The sequence below is a fragment of the Falco rusticolus genome, chromosome 8 (genome assembly GCF_015220075.1).
Source record: "Falco rusticolus isolate bFalRus1 chromosome 8, bFalRus1.pri, whole genome shotgun sequence".
Taxonomy (NCBI): domain Eukaryota; kingdom Metazoa; phylum Chordata; class Aves; order Falconiformes; family Falconidae; genus Falco; species Falco rusticolus.
In genome coordinates, this window is record NC_051194.1 from 39625480 (window position 1) to 39644289 (window position 18810).

General features: G+C 56.6%; 2 protein-coding genes across 2 annotated transcripts in view; both read left to right on the forward strand.

Annotated features, from left to right (window-relative positions):
- On the forward strand, positions 1–16775 carry STK36 (serine/threonine kinase 36). The gene is made up of 26 exons (XM_037397928.1): positions 1–459; positions 1329–1469; positions 2201–2278; positions 2704–2834; positions 3073–3322; positions 3700–3793; positions 4015–4184; positions 4401–4597; positions 4677–4803; positions 4915–5058; positions 5326–5505; positions 5693–5790; positions 6141–6246; positions 6640–6781; positions 7064–7191; positions 7796–7900; positions 8131–8229; positions 8443–8537; positions 8853–8916; positions 9116–9226; positions 9375–9449; positions 9890–10061; positions 10443–10590; positions 10812–10971; positions 11232–11978; positions 12080–16775. Exons 1-26 carry the CDS (start codon positions 376–378, stop codon positions 12275–12277), a joined length of 4044 nt encoding a protein of 1347 aa, XP_037253825.1. The 5' UTR covers positions 1–375; the 3' UTR covers positions 12278–16775.
- TTLL4 (tubulin tyrosine ligase like 4) overlaps positions 12619–18810 on the forward strand; it is a 26541-nt gene continuing 20349 nt past the window's right edge. The window contains exon 1 of the mRNA XM_037397929.1: positions 12619–12727. The gene's annotated coding sequence lies outside the window, so the exon portion shown is untranslated. The remainder of the gene's footprint in view (positions 12728–18810) is intronic.

The following is an 18810-nucleotide window of genomic DNA, read 5'->3' on the forward strand; positions in this document are numbered from 1 at the left end:
CGGAGCGGGGCGAGGTTAATGTCACCGGACGGCCGCCGGGGGCTTCTCCCAGGGCTTGCGCCTCGCCCTGCCGTGGGGCGCGGAGGTGGAGCCCGTGGGTGGGGACAGAGCCCGGCGGGGGCCCCGGGGGACAGGTGCCTGGCATCGGGCCCCGGGTGGAGCCCGCGGGGCGGGGAAGGCCCGGCCCTTGGGAGAAGCGAAGGCCTGCTGTCCCCAGCGCTGGCACTGCCTGTCCTCATCGCAGCCGGGGTTGGGGCTTGGCGCCCCATGGCAGCTGGTGGTGGAGTGGGAGACTAGGGGAGAGAGGGTGAAGTTTGTCTCCTCACCGGCCACTTTTCCTCGGCAGCTCGGCGGCCCCCTCCCCGAACGCCTGTGATGGAGAAGTACCATGTCCTGGAAGTGATTGGGGAAGGCTCCTTCGGGCGCGTGTACAAGGGGCGCAGGAAACACAGCGCCCAGGTGAGCAGAGAGGTGGCAGGGGAGAGGGCCAGGGGTCTGTTGTGTGGTGCCAGAGACTGGTTTCTGGTGGCTGTTGGGTTCCAGGCCCTGCCAAGTGTTTGGGACTCAGCACTCACTCACTTTTACGCTGATGCTCCGGACCACCTCTTGCTGGCACAGAGTCGTTCAAGTGCAGGGGACCTCAGGAGGTCTCTAGTCCATCCCCTGCTAAAAGCAGAGCCAGCACTAAATGCAGAGCCTGTGAAACCTCAAGTACAAACACCCCACAGCTAGCGCTTGGCTGTACTTGAGGTGAATGGTGTTTCCTCATATCAAGTTGAAGTTCCCATGTTTCAATTTGTAATCCCTGTGTCATCCTCCCATGTGCTTCTGCCCCCTCACCATCCTGTTTGCCTCCGCTATACCCACTCCAGCCTACTGATGTCTTTCTGGGCCCAAAACTGGCCGCAGTATTGCCGATGTGGTCTGAGAAGTTCCAAATAAAGGGCAATAATCACTTCCCTCTTAACTCCTGCCTGTCAGTACATCCCAGGGTGCTGCTAGTGCTCCTCACTGCCAAGCCACACTGCTGGATCGTGTTAGGCTTGCTGCCCACCAGCATCTCTAGGTCCTGTCCCATGTTTCTGGCAATCCTACTTTTGTCTGTGCTCACTGAGTAAATTGCTTTAGATACCAGTGTGCAAAATACTGTGAGCACCTGTATCAATGTTCAAGAGCCTGGGACGAGCCCCAGCTCCAAGGGATCCAGTGAACAAATGTCTTGTTCTGTGTGCTCAGCTGGAGAATCCTGAGTCTTGTTTGGGTTAAACATGGCCTCTGCTAGGGTGGGTAGGAGCCTGATCTGATACCAGCTTTGCCTGCTTTGAAAGGTGGTGGCCTTGAAGTTCATCCCCAAGGTGGGGCGATCTGAGAAGGAGATGAAGAACCTGCAGCGGGAAATTGAGATCATGAGAGGCCTCTATCACCCCAACATCATCCAGATGCTTGACAGCTTCGAGACTGACAAGGAGGTGAAGAGGACGGCGCCAGGCATACGCTTTTGCTTGACTGGGGCAGGAAAACAAGGATGGGTCCATGCTGTCATAGGGACCTCTTTCTCAGGAGATGCTGTTGACACCCTCCCAGGGCCTGTCAGTGTTGTTCAGAGCCCTCCAGTATGTGCTGTGTAGGGAGTCAACAGCTACCTGGGCTGTGTGGGGTGCACTAGGTCATATGCAGAGGTAGAGGAGCTGGACGAGGAGTATGTGATGCAGGAGTGGTTTGGGATCACAAGATGAGGGTGACTCTTCAGTCACCTCATCAGTGTCTTTAGAGACTGATTTTTGACTGATTTAAGCTCTCATGGAGAGTGTATAAGAAAAGACTGAAGACTGTGCTATGGGACATAGGGGCATGAAATTAATTGGACAGCAGATTCAGAAGAAGCTCAGGGGAGCAGTTCTACCCACTGGGTTTGGAAGTACCATTCTGGACTTGTCCTGTCTTTGCTTCTTCCCTGGTTTCTGCTGTCTGTTTGAGATAAGAACAGCCACAAAGCCTCTGCTAAGTGTCAGGCCCTTGCTGCAGTGCAGCCACGGGGGCTTTCTCCCATCCCAGCTCCCAACCCATGCTGATGGACTGTGCATGATGATTTCCCAGCATCTCCCTCAGATTTCCTACCGTGCTCTGTACTGGTTCCTAGGGCATGGTGGGGATGCAGCTGGGTGAGTGCCTGATCTCACCACACTCCCCTTCCCTCCAGGTAGTGGTGGTGACTGACTACGCAGAGGGGGAACTCTTCCAGATCCTGGAGGATGATGGGAGTTTGCCCGAGGACCAGGTGACTGTCAAGATGATGGCCATGCAGTGTTTGCTGCAGAATGGAGAGAATGGGGCTTGTCTGCTTGCAGGCAGTTTTCTGCTGTGGGCCAGGAGACATCAGGAAGGCAAGGGTGTCTCTGGGGCTTTACCTTGCAGAACTTCTGAAGGGCATGGAGAGGGGGGCCAAGTTTCACTGGGAGACAGTGAGGTCCAGCAGGGACATCAGTTTCCCTGTTTCCTCTCCAAAGACCACAGTGACAGGCTGCTGTCTCAGCCATTGGCCTACTCCAGGGAACTACTGCCCATGCTGGGGCTGGTCCCTGCTCCAAACAGGGCAAGGGCAGGAGCTGGAGGTACTGGGGGAGCCAGGCCATAAGGGACCCCATGGTTGTGCCAGCTGGTGGCACCATGGGACACAGGGTGAGGCTTCCATCTCTCTGGCAGGTCCAGACCATAGCTGCCCAACTGGTCTCTGCTCTCTATTACCTGCACTCACACCGCATCCTGCACCGTGACATGAAACCCCAGAACATCCTGCTGGGCAAAGACGGCGTGGTCAAGCTCTGTGACTTCGGGTAGGTGCTGGGGACCAGCTTGAGGGGGACAGTTGGCCTTGGGGCACCCAAGGGGTGCTGTAGAGGAAGAGGGGGGGAGTGTGGAAGGGGATCTGGATTCTGTGTATTTTTAGAGGTTGAGCAAGGATGAGGGATTTTTGACTCTGGGGGGAGGTGTTGGTAAACTTGTAGGGATCTTGGTGGGAGTTGCAGTGGATGTTTCAGCCTGAGCTGGCCATCTGTGCTTTGCTCTGAGCAGCTTTGCCCGTGCCATGAGCATCCACACCATGGTGCTGACCTCTATCAAGGGCACCCCACTGTACATGTCCCCTGAGCTGGTGGAGGAGCGGCCATACGACCACACGGCGGATCTGTGGTCTGTGGGCTGCATCCTGTATGAGCTGTTCGTGGGCACACCTCCCTTCTACACCAGCAGCATCTTCCAGCTCGTCAGTATTATCGTCAAGGACCCCATCAAATGGCCTGCGGCCATAAGCCCAGACTTCAAGGTAAGGGCGAAGGCACTGTCTGTGGGATGAGATCCATTAATGCAGTAGCAGCTTTGGCCTCACCTGCCCTGGTGGGTCACTTTTAGGTTTTATGTCCCTAATGTGGATTTCAGAACATAAAGAAGGGATGAGAGCTGGGCCTCGGGGGAGGGGGACCCTTATGACTGCTGTCCATAATCTGGGAAACTCAGGCCAACAGTGGAGGAGTGATTTACTGAGCTGGAAAGGGAAGTGTCTTCCTGTCTGCCCTAAGCACTAGAACCACTCCTTTCCGAGAGCCAGGCAGGGAATGAGCTGCCCTCACTGTGGGAGGCTGGTAGGCTCACTGGTGGGTGCTGAGCATGTGTCAGTGATGCTGGTGCTGTGCTGCCCTGTAGAGCTTCCTGCAAGGACTACTAATGAAGGACCCCTGTCAGCGCCTGTCATGGCCAGAGCTGCTCTCTCACCCCTTCATTGCTGGACGGGTTACTGGTGAGTACCAGCTCTTTTTCCAGTGTGGCCAGGTCTGTTTCCTCTGCCACCTGCCTGGAGGCTGGGAGGACCACCCGGGTCTTGGCCTCTCTCCTCTCAGCTTTCTCCAAGCCCTGAACCCTAGTTCCTGCCCCTGGGATTCCCCTGGGGTCCCAGAGCTGATCACTCTCCCTGCCTCCCAAAGGAGAGCTGCTGGTAAAGTTCTCCCCTCACCTTCCTAGTGATTGATGACACAGAAGAGCATGGGATCTCAAACCCCTTTACCACCAAGCTGTCCCCAGAACTGCAGGCCCTGAAGGAGCATCAAGCCCATTCCATGGCCCCCAGGAGTGGTCAGTCCAGGATCCTGAGAAAGGCCCGGCAGAAGATGGTTGAGGACGCACAGAAAAAGGTGAAGGAAAGTGTGAGTTTCCCCTGGCTTGTGTCCCACAGGCAGGGCAATGGAGGGACACTGAAATGGAACCTGGGGGGAAGGTACATGGGTTAGGCTGGGGTGTCAGCCAACATACAAGGCAGGATGTGGGATTCTCAGGGTGGTGGGGTCTAGAGAACTCATCTGGCTGGCTGAGTAATCCTGCTTTGACCAAACTTCTCTGCCATCACGCAGGGGCAACTGAAGGCACGTGATGCATCTACAAAGGTCTCTAGCAAAGGATGCTCTGGGCATAGACCCAGAGCAGCTCCTGGGAAAGCAGCCCTTAGGGAGGGGGAGCTGCCGGCTGCTTCCAACAAGAACCCCAGCGTCCTGCAAGGAAAGAGCAGCATGGCAGAATGGGAGTTGGAGGAGCCTCCTCCCAACCCATGGTGAGGGGTGGCTGAGGCTGGGACAGGAGGAAGAGGAGAAGGCGGGGTGGTTCACTGACTGTGCTGTTTCCTTGGCCAGGGAGCACAACATCACTCAAGACTATGAGAGGGAGTTTCCTGGAGTAGATGCCCCTCTGCAGCCTGGTGCTGGCAGGAACGAGACCCAGGGCAAGCACAGCATTGAGACTGTGGACCTGGAGAGTGAGGTAAGACAGTGTCTTGTGGTGAGGACAGCAGGGTCCATTCCCTAGGGGCTGGTACGGAGACCCGGGGGCAGGCAGAGTCTGTGGCACCAGTCCTTTCTTCTCTGTGGCTAGGAGCCGGAGAGCGATGAGGAGTGGCAGCACCTGATTGAGGCCACTGAGCCCTCGGCCATGCAGCTGAGCACACCACTGAGCCTCCTGAAGGACCCAGCTTTCCAGCATCGTGTCCAGGCCCGCCTGGCAGACTCTACTCAGCAGGTGAGTTGGCTTGCCCAGGCAACTATGACTGGGGACATGGATGCTGCCTTCTTCCCCAGGATTGGGTTGGGAGCATTGGGAGTGTCCTCAGTCCAGCCAGCAAGAAGATCCTCTGCTTCTCCAGGAGCTGGAGCTGTGTCATGCACTTAGCTTGCCATCTGCTCCCCTGCCGTCCCTTGCCTGAATGGGTTGAAGGGCGGACCCATGGCTGATGGAGAAGCCAAAACCACTGCTGATCATGAGCTCTTCTGGTTTCTTTGTGTCCAGGTGCTGGAAGGGATGCTGGAGGGAGCCTCCCGTCTCCGTCCTGTGCTCCGTGTCATGGGCAACCTCCTGGCTACCCAATGTGACTCTGAGCTGCTGGGCCACTTCTGCAGAGAGCTGAATGTGCCTCTGTCCCTGCTGTGTCTAACCAAGCAGATCCTGGAGAGTGGTAGCATCAAGCAGGTAGGTGTAGGACCCCAGGTGCTGAGGAGGCTCTGATGTCCTGCTGGAGCTCGCTCACAGGATTGGTGCCTCTTCCAGGCACCCTTGAGAAGGCGGAGGTCCTGGCAGGGAAGCATCCCACTATGGTGGTGGTGGTGGGATGGCCAGCAGACCATCCCCACTTGCTGTTTCTTTCTGGATCCTGCAGCAGCCCTGGGGTATCACAGTGCTGACAGACCTCCTAATGGTGACCACAGTTTATTTCAGCTGTGAATGCAGCCTGGAGGATAGTGGGCAAAAGGACAGGTAGGGACAACCTTCTATGCTCTGAGGTCTCTTGTGACTGCTTTGGGGACTTGGCAGTAGGGTAGTGTTCATACTCTGTGGCTGGAGCTGTCTCCTTGGGGAAGCATTGTGGACTAAGTGCTTTGTGCTGTATTGCTGTGCTCACAGAGGACTGCTTTCCACGAGCAGGACTAATTAAGGGGAAGGCACAGCTGACTAGAGTCCAATTGTGCTGCCTGCTGACAGTAGCTCACAGTGCTACTGTGTGCTGCCTGCTCCATTGGCCAGGGTCGTATGGGCCTGGCCGTATCCTGTCCTCACAACTAGGGCCATGTTTCTCTGCTTTCCTCTGCCCCTGCTGCCTCCCTCAGCCTGCAGGTCTTCCAGGAGAGTGCTGGCTGCTTCCTAGCCCTGCTGCCAGAGCTGCTGGCTGAGCCAGCGGACAGCAAGATGAGGCTCTGCCAGCAAAGCCTCCTGGTAAGGGTGCCCCTGTCTGCCTTCTCCCCACCCTCTCCGCCAGCTTCGTGAGTGTGTGTCAGGGAGAGTGCAGGCTGTGCGCTCTGTTCCCAGCTGTGGGTTCTGATGCATTCTTGTCTGGGCAAGCTGTCTCACCCACTGGGTTTTTTTGAGGCGATCATGTGCAGAATGGAGGTCTCTGAGGGGACACCTTCCCTGGCTGTGCCTCCAGCCAGCATGCAGCTGCATGTGGCTCCCACACATTAACCTGGCTGGAGAGGACACTTGGAGGTCCCTGAAGCTCCAGGATGACTCCTCCCCTCTCTGCTGTGCCCCCCAGCCTCCTCCCCCATGTTCCTTCTCTCTCCTCCCACCCTCAGTCCGTAGTGATGGCAACCCCTGTGTCTCCCTCAGTGCTTCACTCTGCTCTGTGAGAGCCTGGATGCAACATACCCCTCTGTCTCTGCCCCCTTCTATGCCAGCCTTCGAGAGGAGGATCAGCCACTGCTGAACAGACTGCTTCAGGGATCCACCTCAGAGCAGCCTGCTCTGCAAGGTAGCAGTGGTAGAAGCTTACCACCTCCTTGGGTTTCCCCTCTCCCTCCTGCCCTTGGGCTCTCTCAGAGCACTGACTGCCATTGCAGTGCTGTTAGCCAGAGGAGGTGTCTGTAGCTTATGTGCCCAACACCTTGCTAACCAGGGCTCTCCCTCAATCCCAGATCTTGCCCTCCTCATGTTACATGCCTGACTTTTCCTCTCTTGGCCTCCAACTCCATCCTGCTGCCCCTCAGCATCCCCCACCCTTAGCACGTGTCTCCCAAGTTCTGTCCCTGTGCAGGTGCAGCGATGGAGGCCGAGTCAGCCCATGACCAGAGCCCATCTGTGGCAGACCTCTTCATAGCTGCATTGGCTGCTGCTTGCAGCATCCCTCTGGAGAGGAATGGCTGTCGGGAAGCCAAGCAGCAGGTCAGGCCAGATGTCTTTGCAGGGTGAGAAGGTGTGGTCTCCACAGGGGCAGCAACCCTTTGCAGGAGGATCTTTTTCAGCCTTTGAGTGAAGGGCTGGGGTCCCCTGGCTTTGGTGGCTGCAGGGCTGGCATTTGCAGACTGTTCCTCCCCAGCCAACAGCTGAGCTTTAGGAGTCTAAGGACTCCTAAATCAATTAAGAGACTCACACTTAGGATCTGAGCTGTGGGATGGGCTAAGTAAAGAACTAGGCAATGCAGAGCAAATATGAAGAATTCTTATAGTGATATGAACTGTAGGAAATCTGAAATTGGATGGACAATGAATAAGAGGGAAAACAAAACTGCAGATTTACATTTGATCCTTTAACTCAACTCCGGGATCAACAAGGAGGGAAGCGGAGGAGGAATTTCACCTCACTCATTTTGGCTCTGGGACTGTGCAGCAAAGCCATGCTGGGTGGTGGCAGATGGGCATCCCTTTGTGAATGCAGGCAACACGTAGGAAGCAGATGCCTTTTTTTATTTATTTGTTGCTAGCATTAAACTCCTAAGTCTGTACAGTACTTCAGGTGCTCAGGGTGCAAAACAGGCTGATTTTTGCAGGTTGCTCAGGAGGTAGCTGGAAAGCTTATGGAGAGGGAGAGCCAGCAGCTTGGGAGACTGCTGGGGAGACTGGAGCACCCAAGCTGCTCCTTGAATGTGCTGAAGGTAATGGTCCCGTCCGTTTATGTGGCTGTGCCCAGAGGTGCCTGGATCTTTTGGTCTGGGATTAGGAGCTTGGGAAAGGAGGAACTGTAGGCTTAGTCCTCAATGACTCCCATCTCCCTGGTGTCAGTTGTTGAATAAATGAGCCCATGGTAGCCATGGGTGTGACTGGGATGGGCCTGGTCATTGAGTCCCTATCCCCAGGAGCTGGTATGCATCTCTCTGCCTCACAGATCCTCTATGCTGGCTGCCATGCCAGCCTGAGCCTGTGTCAGCACTTGGGAAGGAGCCAACAACTCTGCAGTTCCCTCATGCAGCTCTTGAAGGGCGAGGTAGGACTGACCACAGCCCAGGTGGTGGGGTAGGATTGTGGGCAAGGAGGACACATTCCTCCGAGTGCTGCTTAGACCAAGCTGGGGAATGTGTAGGGAGAAGAGTTTGGGGGAGCATAGTCTGGAGAGTGCAGTTCTCATTCAGGGCCCCAAAACATCCCTTCCTCCCCTCCCAGCCTTGCTGTCCCACTGTGACTCCTGCTTCCTTGGCAGGTCCCCATGGTGGAGGTGGCCCAGGGGGCAGCCTGTGAGGCCTCTCTGTACCTGCTGGCCTTGCTCACCCTGCAGCTCCAGGCCTCCCCTCCCAGGTAAGCACCTGCTTTCACTCATGGGTGGGAGAGGAACATGTCCTGCCCTGAACAGCCCTCTGTCCCACACCCTGCCCAGAGTTGGGCTTCTGCTCCCACTGATCCCTCCAATCCAGACACACTAGCAGAGTGCTGGGCAGCATGGGTGGCTGCTAGGGATGCACTGAGGACCCAGTGTGGACAAGGAGGTGCTGTGAACCAGGGCTTATTCCTCCTGGGAGCTTGCTTCCCAGTCCTGGGGGTATTTGGATGCTGCTGTTCTGTGGGATGCGAAGCTGTGGGAACAGTGCCTCTCTTCTGATCTCTGTGTTTCAGGCCTGAGGAGTTCGTTACCCTGGCTATGGATCTCATCACCCAATCTCCTGTTGTCTCTCTTGTGGTGAGTCTGCCCACCCTGCCAGAGCTGCCACTAAGAGCCCTGCAGAGCCCTACATCCCATTTGGGTCTTACTGTTGCTCACTCAGGGTGCGATGAGGGGCAGGCACAGCCTGGCTGTCTCTGTTGGCCAAGGGATGGAGTCAGCACTGAGTGGGCAGATGGCAAAGTCCCAAAGGTACTGAACTCTCCCTGTCCCACAGGGTGCTGCAGCATTATTCCTGACACAGCTCAGTCAGCATGGGGTAGCCTTGGAGCTCGGAGGAGAAGAGATCCTACTGGTGATGACAGATGTGCTGGCAGCACCTGCTGAGGTATGGGATGGGGACAGAGGAGCAGGGGAGTGATGCTGTCACCACACCGTGGAGGTGTGCAAAGATGGACTCAGAAGGGTGCAGGTGTGGTGCTGCTGGCCTCAGACCCAGCACCTAGCTCCAGCCTGTCCCCCACTCTGTCTTACAGCTGCAGTTCTCCCCACCAATGGGCGCTGGTCTGTACGATGGGCTTTTTTTCCTCCTGCTGAAGCTCCTTTCCCAGGTACCAGTCTGCCAATCTCCCTTTGCCTGGTTCCTGCCAAAAGGTGCAGTGGCAAAAAGGTCTGAATGTAGATCACTAGTGGAGGCTTAGGCAAACTGGGGAACCTGGCAGCTTTTGCTGAGCTGTACAACCTCATGAAAGTCACTTCATGTCCCTGGGTTGTCTGCGGAGCTCTGGAGGGTTTGTGGGAGAGTGGTGGGCAGGGAGGGGTGGTTCATGGACACACTGGAGTGAGAGAGGGAAGATATGCCCTGGGGCTGCCACTCAGCAGGCGCAGCAGGGCTGCCAGCTGCCTGGCGCTCTCTCTTGCCCCTTGGCCATGTTCATCCAGCCTTGACCTCATGACCTCAGGACTACGGAGCTGGCAGAGCCATGGACCAGAACTCTGGGGAGCCATGGAGGACCATGAAGCCCTCTGACATCTGCTTCCCCACCTCTAGGAGGATGTGGCCACGGGACAGGGCTTTGCCACCACAGAGCTGTGGAGTGTGGTGTGGCATTGTGTTGCTGTGGTGCTTCGTGTGGGCAGCAACAGGGCAGCACTGGAGGGAGACCCCCCAGAGGCAGGTCACCCCGCTGCGGAGCCAGACTGGAACCTCCTTTCCCCTCAAGGTAGGAGCTGCGGGATGGCAAGGCATCTGCCCTGGACCCAGCTACACATCCTGCCCCTCAGACTTGCCCACATCTGTCTGCAGTCACATCTGGTCCCTGAGGCCAGAGGGCTCAGGGGGCTTTTCCTGAGGATTGCTGTTGTCCTCTGGGGAGACAGGGCTGGGCTGGCCCATGCTTTGCCCAGTCAGCAGCAGCTCAGCTGAGCCTGGCTGTGGAGGAAGAAAAAAGGGTGACCACCATGGGTGGACATTGGTCTGGTTTTGGGCAGGGAAGCACAGAAGCAATCCTGGAGCAGCCTTGAGGCAGTATAAGCAGACAGAAGAGAGGAGACTTTTCAGCCTTCCCTAGCTTTGCCCCTCTGCCATGCTGTTCCCGCTGCAGGCACTCTGCTCTTCCTCAGCCTGGCCCTCTTTGTCTTCACTCGTGAGTCCCACCGGTGCCTGCCTCAACTCACCCAGTCCCACGGTGTTCTCATGGTGACACTGAAGAGGCTGCTGTCCCCTGATTTCCTGGCATGCCTGGCACAGACGTGAGTTGTGGGGGCGGCTGAAGCAGGCAGAGCTCAGCTGCTGAACAGGGCTTGGACATGAGCACACAGAGGGCTGAGAAGTTTCTGACCCAGCACTTGCAGAGCACAGCTCATCTGCAGAGCTTCTCCTTAGTGCCTGGCGTGGGGAATGCTCTCTGCCTCTTGCCCTGATATTCTTCTGATCACCTCTGTGTTAAGCCCTCTCTCTCTAACAAATTCAGGCAAGCAGGAGACGATGGGGACCCTGAGCTTGTCCCAGCTGTGGTAATCCAGGCCTGCCAGCTCCTCTGTTTCCCTTTTGCCCTGGATGTGGATGGAGACACCTTAGCATTGGTCATGGAGGCTGTGAGAGACACGCAGATCCCTGCCCGGCTGCTGCAGGTACCCTCTTGGCCCTGTGTTTCTCTTGCCCACCATACTGTGGAGACACCGCAGCAGCCCCTGATGTGTGGCACCACTTCACACTGTGCTGGTGGTTTCTGCCCACACAGGGATGTCACTCAAGTGCCATGCAGGCCTCAGAGCAGTTTGACTGGCAGCTGAGCTCTGCACCAACCTGCTGGCAGGCTTTGGCCGCTGCTTGACTTGGCCCACACGTGAGCAAAGCACACTCAGCGCTGCCGTCTCTCCTTTCTCCTTAGGTCTGCTCTCGCCATTTGCCCTTTTCATACACTGAGCTCCCCATGAGCCTTCTGTGCCACCTCGTTGTGTGTGATGAGCAAGTTATAGACCAAATGGTGAGGGAAGCTGCCACCTCAGAGCACATCATTGCCTTCTTGACATCTGCCTTGTTTTCAGACAGCCTCACACTCACAACTGACCTCCTGTCTCTCTTGACCCATGTGGCCCGGGCCTGTCCGGAGCACCTGCCCTTTCTCCAGAGGATCCTGAGGGGCTCAGATGTGGCCAGCCAACCACTGACCCACCTGCTTGGCCACGAGCAGCACCTGATACGGGCCAAAACCTGCAACCTACTGGGCAACCTGCTCCGACATGACCACGGCTTTCCCCAGGCACTGCAGAGCCAGCCTGACTTGCTGGAGAGCCTGCTGGGGTGCCTGGTGGACCAGGAGGAGAGCGTGCGCAAGGCAGCCAGCTTCGCAGTGGGCAACGCCGCCTACCATGAGTCCTCCCCGGCTGGGACCCTGGGCAGGGCTGTGCCCAGGCTGACGTGGCTGTTGAGTGACACACAGACCAGGACACGCTGCAACGCGGCCCTGGCCCTGGGCAACCTGGGCCAGCGCTGGGCAGAGCTGGGGGGCCTGCTGATCGAGAGCCGGGCCCCCCATGTCCTGCTGGAGGTGGCCTGCCAGGACCCACAGGAGAGCGTGCGGGAGGGAGCCCTCATTGCGCTGCGGGCCCTCAGCCAGCACCCCGGGACACAGCAGGTACTGCGTGGGGACCTCGGCTCCTTTGTGGGACCTGATGGTGCTTTGGGGACAAGGGGCCAGGCAGGCAGGTGACTCCTGTCCCTGTCTTTGCTCTGCAGGTCCTGCTGTCCCTCGGAGCCACTGAGAAGCTGGCTGCGCTGGCCAGCGGCGACCCGCAGCCCGCTGGTGGCGGAAACCCCCGGCCACCTTCCGCTCGGCACTACGAGGAGCTCCTGCGCCTCCTCGTACCCCTGCGCAGCACCGACGGGAGCGGCCCCCCGGATCCCGGCAAACCTGCTGCCCCCCGCCAGCGCTGAGGGCGCCGGGGCTCGGCCTGACGCTGCCTCCAGCGGGACGGGACAGGCGCTTTCTTCCTCTTCCTCTTCCTCCTCCTCGGGCTCCAGCCCCGACCTGCCGTCGCACCCCCTCGGTCCGCCCGAGGGGGACCCTGCCCGGCCAGCCTTCCCCGTGGGAAGCCGTTCCTGGAAAAGTCCCTGCAGCCCCCAAGACACCACCTCTTTCCAAGCGGCCTCCCGTGCCGTGCCGGCCCACCGGAACCTTCGCGCCTCCGCCTCGGGGCAGCCCCGCGGCGGGCGCCCGCGCGCGCCACGCCAGGCCGCCAGGGGGCGCCGCGGGAGGGGCAGCCCGCCGGCGCGGGGGCTGCTGGGAGGTGTAGTCACGTGGCGCCGCCGCCCCGGATCCCTATGGTAACGGCGGGGGGTGCGGCGGCGCCGGGAGCGGCGGGGCCCGGGGGCGCCGGGCGGGCGGTGAGTACGGGAGGGGCGGGCCCGCGTATGCCTCCCCTTTAGGGAGCGTGGGCCCCTTGGTCCCCTCCGCTGCCTCCCTGGGCTTCCGGCCCTCCCTGCCCCGCCGCCGTGCCCCCGGCACCCGCCCGGCCCGGGCCCGAGGAGGTGCCTTGCCCAGCCTCGGGCCTGCCCGCGGGGGCTCGCCGCGGCCTCGCCCTCTGTCCCCTCGGGGCGCGCCGGGCTGTGCCCCGCGGGGCTGGGGAGACGGTGCGTGGGTGCGCGGCGGCGGCGGGGTGGGCTGGGGTCGGCCAGGCCGGCGTGTCTGGGGCAGGTCGGAGCGTCTCGGTAGCGCCTTTGGCCTCAGAGACCTTCACCTGAAGAAACGAGAAACAGTGTGTGCCCTGGGCAAGCGCCAGGGAGGAAGAAGAGCTGGCTTCCTGCGAGCCACGGCCCCAGTGAGCCTCCGGTGGCACTTGGAGCCGCAGTGGGGATGGAGCGGGTCTTGACTGGACCCGAGTGGGGCGCTGGGGCCCAGCCTGGCTGTTAATCTTTCTGCCGGGGGCTTGGCTGCTCTGGTGGTGTAAAAAGGAGCCATTGGGTCTGAAAGGTGAACGGCAGAGGTGTGAGAAGAGTTGAGACGAGTCTGGAGTGTTTCCTGAATGCCTCCAGGGTCCAGCCTGGGAATGAATGGCACAGGAGTAGGGAAGCCCTGTGGTGCCGTGCCAGCCTGCGGTCTCCCTGCCCGGCTGGGCTGCTGGGTATCTCGTGGAGGCAGAGTTCAGCCCCACAGCTACACATCAGAACCCTCCTCCCTACATGACTCCCTGCAAAGTGGTTTCTCATTGCTGTGTGCTCCTCACTGAACGTGCCTGGGACATCTAGTGGCTCCTAGGCAGTTTGGGGGAATTAACAGCAAATTGTTGGTCTGATTACAGTTTTATCTAGTAGTTTTTCCTTGACTCTTACTGGATGTACCCAGCAGATAATGGTACTTGTCTGTCTTGCGTTGCTGTCTTGCTGCAGTCCTTAAGTTCTGTATTGGCAGGTTTTTATGACAGATCTGCCTCTCCTGCTCTTTGGTTGTGCCTGGGGCCCTTCTCAGCACAGCAGGGAGCACATTGCGAGGATGACACTGATGGGGGCCAAATGCCACCGGCCCCAGATAATTATGCCTGCATGGAGATGTTGTGTCACCGATGCAGGTCAGGCAGGGGCTTTGGCTGCCCTACTGGCCTGGCTGGGTGCCATTCCTTGGCATTTCCCAGGTTCCTTCTCTGCAGCAAGTCTGTGGGAGTTTTTGGCAGCTTCTTCCCAACTTGAATCTCTGTTTCTGCTCCACTCCTGAGCTCTGAGAGACTGCTGTATGGAGTGAGGTGGTTGCAGTGACTCCAGAAGAATCTTTCCCACCCCGGTCGAGACATGGAAGGATCCTCATCACATACTGAAGGACAGACCTGGGAACTTTTTCTTCCAGTTCCTGACATGTTTCAGGAAAAAAGGACAGACAAAGAATTGATGCGTTTTGAACTAATTAGGTAGTTCTTGTCTCCTTGCTATGTGTTGGTACTTTATACTTGTTCCATTCACCCCAAGTCTTCTGCCTTTATTTTATTTCTCTGCCAAAGGCTGAGAGTGTGGTCAGGCTACCTAAAACCAGACCAAGCTGTGCTGACCACCTGTCAGTTCCTGTGCTGGTGGCCAAGCTCTCCCCAGGTCTCACTGCATAATTCTCCTGTACCTTTTCTCCCATTGTGAAGCTCAGTTGAGACTGCTACCCCTTTGGTTCACTGTATGCTTGGCTCTTCAGGAAGGTGCTTTAGACTTCCTTGCTGAAAGGCTGTAAAACACCCCATGCTTTAGCTGGTTGCTTTTAACCCAGGCTCATTTTCCTGCTCTAATTTATGCTGCAATACAACTCCTCCTGTAGCACGGAAGTTGAGGAAGTATGAATCGGGGATGGGAGCGAGGATGGGGACTTCCCTGCTTCCCTGCTGGGGAAACAGAGCTGGGCAGTCTGCTGTCAGTGTGTGGCAGGTTCCCTTCGGTGGCCTGGGGACTCTCAGGGTGGAAGAGCTGATATCCCTTAGTAACTATGGGGAGTCCATGCACTTGACCTTTCGCCCTTTGGTGAGGCACTCTCACTCTCTGGTCACAGCCAGGTCAGCCTGCCTGGGGCGAGCACAGAGGCAGCCCTTTATTTTAGATGTCTCTGGTGCGCTCTCTCCATGGCAAAGCTGTGGCCCTGGATTTTCTGCCTAGCCATGCTGGAGTCCCTCACCTGATCTGACACTGTGCTCCCATGCCCTGAGAGTGGTCTGAAAGTCGTGAACTTGAATGTGTGAGCCTTCAGTCCTCAGCACAGCCTGTGTGTGTGTGGAGGGAGGCATTTTCTGCCTCGCAGAGCGAGACAGTTACTGGATTCCAGCTCTCCCGTGGCTTGGTCCGGTGCCCTGCTGCCCGTAAGGTCTGCCTCCCTCCTTGCCACCCTGGAAACAGAGGTGTGCACTAGAGCTGCCCTGCTCTTCTTGCAGGGTAGCACTCTGCTTAATTAAAGGATCATTTTGGGTAGCCATGCACTTCTCATGCCTTCTCTGTTCAGTGCAGAGTGGAGTTCAGCACCACAGCTGTTGAATTGAAATGACTAGCCCCAGCACAAATGCCAGGCACAAATGTAATCCCGGGAGGCAGGTGGAATTTGCTGACGCATCCCCATGGTGGGTGGTTTCTCACTGGTATCTTTCTGACCTGAGTGGCCAAGCAAAAGCTTGCAGTCTTGATTAAAAGAGAAACTGGCTGTCATCCTGTGCCTCCAGTTTTGTACCCAAAACCTAGTGCTACAGGACAATACTATAGCTGAGAGAGAGCAGCAACGCTTAACTGTGTGGCAAAGCAGCACACCAGGCTGTTGGTCCCATTGCTGCTGGCATTTCTGTGGTGGCTGAGCTGTCTTGTCCTCATAGACTCCTTCTGATGGCCAGCAGGACCCTCTGCTCTTCGGCTTGAACTTGTGGGTAGCCTTGGGTGCTGCTTTGCCTCCTTGTGTGACTGCACTTGAGGCCTCTTGTTTCCTGGATCTGATGTAGGTGAGGGTTGTTTCCGTGCTGTTGAAACCCGAGAGTTTATATCTAGCTACCAGGTGTAAGAGCAGCTTTAGGTGCTCTCAGTCAGTTGGTTTCAGATCAATGTGCCTGATCTTGTTGAAAGTTTTTACATTTTTGTAAGGGGTACAAACCCTTATTTTGAAATATCTGATTGAAGTATATTGATTTTAAAACCTGTTTATTTTGTTAACTTGCTTATTCAAGCTTTAATCGAAAGCCCCAGAACTGCAAGTGAGGAACTTGGTGTGAACTCAGGTCTCATTTAGAAAAAGATGTTATCCTTTCTATTCATAAAGAACAGAAATTGCGCCCTGCAACGGCACAGAAAACAATAGCAAATCACAGTTGTCTGACACACACGCACACACCCCCTTTGTGACTTTGGGCTGCATGAGGCTGATGGTACTTTATCAGGTCGGCTAGCAGCTCATACATTTGCAAGCTCTTGTTATTTTAAGTGTGTCACCACAGCTGCATTTAAAATAATCTCTCCAGCCAAACTCACATGATGGAGGGATGATGTGCACACTGGGCTCTTACTCTCTTATCCTTTCCTGTTAGAAACGGGTCTGTGAGGAGCTGCTGTGCTGCTGTTGAAGGAGCACATGCTGCAGGGAGGCTCAGGCTGGAGGAAGGGACTTCTGCTGATGCTCACTGGGGTATGCATGGTGGCCTTACGTGCCTGTGATGTGACATTTATAAAGGCTGTGGCAGTGCTCCAGCTGACGTCCTGAAGCTTGTGAGCAGGCTGTGTGATAATAAAAGGTGCTAGCAAAATAATTGTGAGTGCAGCTGTAGCGTCACTCCAACAGTGACAGCTTTGGCCTCTATATCGTGTGTAAGTAAGTCCAAGCCAAAATCCATTGATTACTAGTAATGATGTTTGTGTTTGACTTGCAGCGTGAACAGTTCACCCTGGGCTTTTCCCAGCTCATGTTTCTACAATAAAATTTCCAAGTGTAGTTTTATTACTGTTGTGACCAGCAGAATGGACTCCTGCTCCTTTCCCATATGGTAGAACTAGGGCAGAGCTAGGGATTGCATCAAGCTGTGACCTTCCTCCACCCCAAAACAGACCGAGTTAAATGTAAAAGGGAAACTTCCCTACTGGTAACCTTGGGGCAGGTCACTTGGTTCATGGCCAGAGGCTCAGGGGCACGGCAGCTGCTGTCCTGTTGTGCCCACAACCTGGCATATGAAGGTGCCTTCACCTCTGCCAGTTCTCCTGGATGTTCAGCCGCTGCTTTGCTGAGCTGCCCTTGCAGGGAGGACAGGAGCTGGTTTGCAGGCAGATATCAGAGGTGGCTGTAGTGGCATGCAGGAGGTGGGACAGGAATGTGGATGGGGGGAAGGACAGGCAGTATAAGCTGCTGCTGCCAGTCTGGATGCGTCCTGACCTGCCCTATGCAGGGGCACGTTCTTACTTTCATCTTTGCTGCCACTATCTGTGAGCTCCTCTCTCCACAGGGAAACAGCAGTGGTTACTAGCCATCGACTGGCACAGTCCTTGTCTGGAAGCTGTACGAAAGGCCCTGCTGCTTCCTTCTGCAGCCACTGCTTCCAGTGCACCCCTGTTCTGTACTGGCTCAGCTGCTTCTGCGGCTCCATGGGAAAACTGTTCCGGAGAGGGGCAAGTAGCACATTCTCCCTTTGGCACTGCAGGGCTGGGGTCTGGCCCCGGCTGAGCAGGCACTGGCAGCTAATGCTGTGCTGTGGCCAGACCTCCAGCCTGGCAGCCATGACTGCTGGCAGTACCCCCATGTCTGTCCTGGTCGTGTCTGTGCCACCATTGTTACTTACTGCAGAGCAGGGTCACACAGGGCTTCTGCTGGCCTACTCATGCCTGTGTCTAAGCCAGCTGTAGGATTTGTGTCCCTTGCTAGAGCTTCATTAGTCCAAATCACTTTTATTTTTATAGCTGGATGATCCACTGATAGCTGTAAAGCCAGGTGGAGATGAGGCAAAGGTGGCTTTCACTGCAGGCTGGTTTTGCAAGGTCACTCGCAGTGGGGCGAGAGCACTGGCAATGGCCAAGCCGGCAGCACGCATGGTGATGCTGCAGTGAGAGTCCCCTCTAGGCAGGGATGTTGGGGACATTCACCTCCTTGTATTTTTATTTTGCTTTTTCACATCTGCGTTTGCTGGTGTGCTAGGGTCACTTTGTGGTTTGAGCACGCTTGCAACCTGGGTACATCTGAGGGGATGGTGTGTGGAAGCCAAGCTTTGCTCACTTGTTTACTGGGAGAAACTTGGGCTGGGCAGCGGTGGCAGGTGAGCCACAGCCTCTTCACTCTGTGCTGATAGCTCTGAATGTCACAACACAGCCAGGTTTGCTGCTGGGCACAGGTTGGGTGGTAATCAGGTAGCATGGTACAGTTTGGTTGTGTATGGTGCATGGAATTCCCTTCCCTGGGGCTTGGAGCTCACAGAGGGAAGGAGCCACCCCCCGTCTTTGGGAGTGCTCAGTGTGACTGTACAAGTGCTAACATGTAGTGCAGCCATTGGGCATGGAGTGGACTGACCCCTTCCATGCTCGTTTGCAGAGTTTGGCAGGGCAGCAGCTCTCCTTGAGGACGTACAGCTCCTAAGGGATCCTGTGTGGGATGTTCCCACCTTGTACAGCCTCTGTTTGGGATGCTGTTGCCCTGATGAGTGCTGGAGACTGGAGCCTGATTCACAGGCTGAGGAGGCAGAGTGTAGGTCTGTGTGGGTGTTGGTCTGTCTGACCCAGTCCTGTGGTGGGTGTGAGCTGCTGTCGTGGTGCTACAGAGCCACGCTGGGGACGCCTAGCTACACTTTAAGTGCTGCAGCAGAGGCTGCATTTTCAGGTGAGAAAGCAGTGTGAATGTGTATTGCAGGAAAACAGAGTCATGGTTGATACTCTGCTTACCCTTCTTTTTGTACCTTTTTTTTTTTTTTTTTTTTTTTTTTTTTTTAAACATGCAAGCTCGTGAGAGCTGGAAGGTAGAAGAGCCAGCCAGTCAGGCTGCTTGGGATACAAAT

Bases quoted from the DNA above. Each gene is read 5' to 3' on its own strand.
- STK36 (XM_037397928.1), top strand. From the start codon at position 376: ATGGAGAAGTACCATGTCCTGGAAGTGATTGGGGAAGGCTCCTTCGGG. The intron at 2,835-3,072 runs GTAGGTGCTGGG...TGCTCTGAGCAG, and splicing joins GTCAAGCTCTGTGACTTCGG to CTTTGCCCGTGCCATGAGCA. The intron at 7,901-8,130 runs GTAATGGTCCCG...TCTGCCTCACAG, and splicing joins GCTCCTTGAATGTGCTGAAG to ATCCTCTATGCTGGCTGCCA.